A 3560-nucleotide genomic window follows, 5' to 3' on the forward strand; every position below is an offset into this window, starting at 1 on the left:
CCTTTGTATACATTACACAGACTCAATTCTTGGATATACTGTAGATATATAAGCTCTACTATTATTACAGTATTAAGAGTTTAGAGTATCAGAAATCTTAGTCAGAGGAAACTGTTGTATTTTTTATTATCAAATAGTACACAAATACACAAGTAATTGATACATTTAACATTGTATTTGTGTTATGAATGAGTTCCAACTAAATTTACATTAATTTTAAAGGAATAATGAAGAAATTTGGTTAAGAATTGAGTAAGATACAGAGGAAAGTGTGTGCTCACTGTATGAGACAGTGAGCTCAAGGTGTAGCAGGTGGGGAGGGCACAGTTGCCATATAGGGCACTCAGCATACTTATTTTATTTTATTTTATTTTCACTTAGAATTTTTTTTACTATTTAAGTCTAGTATTAAGTACAGTTAGGGAGAAAAGCTCAAAAGGTACCTAATTAGAGGGACTACAAGGGTCTTGTACGCTCTCTAATTAGGCCCCTTACAGTATGTCCCTCAGGTGATCTTCCCGGCAACTACCATTTACTTCACCCATTCTTATCTTGCCGACCTTATTGGTTGTTTCCCCGCTAGCCAATGAATTTGGTTCAGTTAGGTTGGGAAACCGGTTTTTGTCTTCTCGTCTTCCGAGTCTGTACCAGCGTTAAGTGCGAAATACAGAATCACGACTGCTCCATGGAGAAGAGAAGCAGGCTAGGACCACGTAACTGTCTGGAAGTGGTGCTACTGTTCTGCTGTCCGTAAGCTTACAGTTCTTTGGTCGTTCCAGCTTCTTACATTGTATTCCCATTGCTGACGGAATAAAGGTTCTAATCACTCTTTGTTACCCTACAATTAAGTTGGTCCACTCCTCAAAGCTCCTCGTCAAGTTCGCCATCTCTTCGCTGGTCATATATTCACCTCCACTCATAAAATGGCATGTGATTCGTCCGTTGTACTCCCACAGGAGGTTCATAATTGGCGGCGTGCGGACGCGTATTCCGCATACGACGTCGTTGACAATTATTGTTTGCTTCTGTGCCCTGTCGGACGCGCCTTCTGCTTGCTGTCGCATATATTGACATTGTAACGAAGATGGGGCAAAGGAGGTTAGAAGACCGAGACGTGCCAAGTCACCGATGGAAGAAACGATGAGCAAAGGAAGATCGAAAATCTTTGGTGTGAAACTACTGAACCCGTGATGCAGCGCTAGTTCACGGGAGGCGTATCCATCGAGCGACTGCTATACGAACTCTTCAACACCGGGAATAGAAATTTGATGAGAAAGTACACACGTCTATTTCCTTCCATGCGGCCGCAACATCCGGTACGAGTTCTTCCCAAAATGCGTTGTCGTTGATCACGCGAGAAACTGAGAAGGTTTCTTCGTCGACCTTGATACAACTCTTTATTCCTCTCATCGGGAACATCACTGTGACACAGTCTGCTGAACAGAGCGGTGCACTCTTAGTCGACTGGTACGAATCGTATCCTCCTGGTAGTTTATTCCTCATTATCTATATGTGAGCCTCATTTCTTAGTTACGAAAGGAGAATATTCACCTGGTTGATAAAGTTCCATGGGATGGGATAATCCGTCGCATTCCTAAACGCTCCAAAAACTTCATCAAATCTCTCAAACCCGTGTTTAGCTGCGTAAGCTAATGCTGTCTCAACATGTGCAAGAACATTCAATGCTGTTATGACTTGCGTGATTGTCCTTCCTTTCTTCTGACAGAGCGCATGGAGTTTTGTTGTGGTTTCCTGTGAAAATTGGACGAGGCGAGTTACGTCGCCTGTTTCGCTTGTTGGACGAGGCATGAACGTCCAAGGAATCTTTTTTTTAAAAGGTAAGACCGCTTCTAATCGGTGAGGATGAAGAAGCTTACTATAGGCGAAGGTCCCGAACCTCCGTCCTTCTGGGCATTAGAATCATAAGAAGAAATGTCAGGAGGGGTTCCACTCTCTACGACAGTTTTGACAAACGCTCCAGGTGGCGGAAGCTTAACGACCTCGTATCCCCAATCGAAAATGGGGCTAGGACTCGACTCGTTATCCAACTCTTGCTTTAGAAACTCAAGGAACAACTCGAGCATCGCGAAGGCATTTCGTCCGTCTATGCTATTATGTGAGAAAACTAAGCTAGTTCTCATGTCAGTTTATCTGTCCAACAGATCCGTTAGTGCACGAGATGCTCACCTAATATGCCAGTCATCACCCAATGGCGACACATGCACCTCAGCAGCGTATCGATCGTCCGAACATCTCCACCATCGACCGTTCTTGAGCTCGCAGTGTTTTTCATATAACGACCCCCCCCCCCTTGTTCGTTTCCGAAGCGAAGAAGACAGTTTCATCTAACTAAATCTTTACATTTTCCCTCGTCCGAGGAACAGTGTATCGAAATGCGAAGTGTTTATCCCCTTCTGCATGCCTGAAGACCTTGCATGCTATGGCAGGCGTGAGGTGCCGGAACGCGGTCCATGCTGCACGTACGCGCTCTTCCAACCTTAATGCCTCATGACCAAAGGGAATGTGGAAGGCAACCGATGCAGATACAGTAAGATGTGCAAAGCCATCACAACACTCCCTAATCCAACATTCACGTCAATTATCAAAGTAGACAGCGAACGTCGTGTCAACACTGACTCCATGTTACTAACAAACCCTTCCAATCCATAGCATTTTTGCTCGAAGACACCCTTGCTGACTTCCTGGAAGATGTACTCGCTTGCATCAGAGCAGGCTATTATTTCTCCCATTATTCCTCAGACCCAAGTCTAGATATAGAAGTCGGGAGGGGGGAATAGGAAGCACGGGATCCTTCCGCCTTTTATAACTGCGTCGAAACTTCAATGCGAAAATAGTTTTCCCTTTGTTTTTCCTTCATGCTATTTAGGAGGTACGAAACAGTAAGCACAGTCTTTCCCTTTCACCGGGGCTGCGGAGCTAGTTGGATTGGTTGTTAGGGAAAGTTTTCAAGGAGCAGGGGTTGTATAGCCTTGCATAGTCTTTCTTGTGAAAAGCCCTTTCCTGATTCAGACTCTGTTTCCTCAAGATCCGGATCATGTATACATGAGATACTCGCAAGTGAATGGATCGAGACAACTGAGGTAACGGGATCCCATACATAGAACGGAGTGGTGCAATGGGTGACTTCCTGTAGACTTTTGGAAGGATTTCCAGGTTAAAAAGGTACTAGAAAAGGAGTAGTCTGAATATAAGCGAAGGGTAGTAAGAGTAAGCGATATGAGAACCGAATAACACACGTAGTTTGTTGTCTTCCAGTCTGAAAATCTGTAAGGGGTGTCTGACCCCCCCTTTCAGAGTAGAAAGTCGTTCCATCCATCAAGTACCTGCCTTACTGTCGTTTTCATAAATATTGTCACACGCGCGATTCGTGATTTTCGTCACACTAAGTACACTCAAATACAAAATCTACTTTAACTCAACTAATACTTAACCAAATTACATGATCTAAGCTGTAAAAATTATACTTTTGAAGTATCTTTCATATTCCAGAAAAAATAATTAAAATGATCAAAAATTGAGTAAGATACAACACAATATGT

The 3560-nt window shown here is 43.4% G+C and overlaps 1 protein-coding gene across 1 annotated transcript; it reads right to left on the bottom strand.

Moving 5' to 3' along the window:
• Nucleotides 1–1570: 1570 nt before the first annotated feature.
• On the bottom strand, nucleotides 1571–2266 carry FOMMEDRAFT_18876 (uncharacterized protein). Its single transcript, XM_007264994.1, has 4 exons — nucleotides 2188–2266; nucleotides 1878–2130; nucleotides 1700–1824; nucleotides 1571–1649 (listed from the first exon to the last, which is right to left on the bottom strand). Exons 2-4 carry the CDS (start codon nucleotides 2082–2084, stop codon nucleotides 1637–1639), a joined length of 345 nt encoding a protein of 114 aa, XP_007265056.1. The 5' UTR covers nucleotides 2085–2130; nucleotides 2188–2266; the 3' UTR covers nucleotides 1571–1636.
• Between the last annotated feature and the right edge of the window lie 1294 nt (nucleotides 2267–3560).

This window comes from Fomitiporia mediterranea, assembly GCF_000271605.1.
Source record: "Fomitiporia mediterranea MF3/22 unplaced genomic scaffold FOMMEscaffold_4, whole genome shotgun sequence".
Taxonomy (NCBI): domain Eukaryota; kingdom Fungi; phylum Basidiomycota; class Agaricomycetes; order Hymenochaetales; family Hymenochaetaceae; genus Fomitiporia; species Fomitiporia mediterranea.

Bases quoted from the DNA above. Each gene is read 5' to 3' on its own strand.
- FOMMEDRAFT_18876 (XM_007264994.1), bottom strand. From the start codon at position 2,084: ATGCTCGAGTTGTTCCTTGAGTTTCTAAAGCAAGAGTTGGATAACGAG. The intron at 1,825-1,877 runs GTAAGCTTCTTC...TTTAAAAAAAAG, and splicing joins GTTCGGGACCTTCGCCTATA to ATTCCTTGGACGTTCATGCC.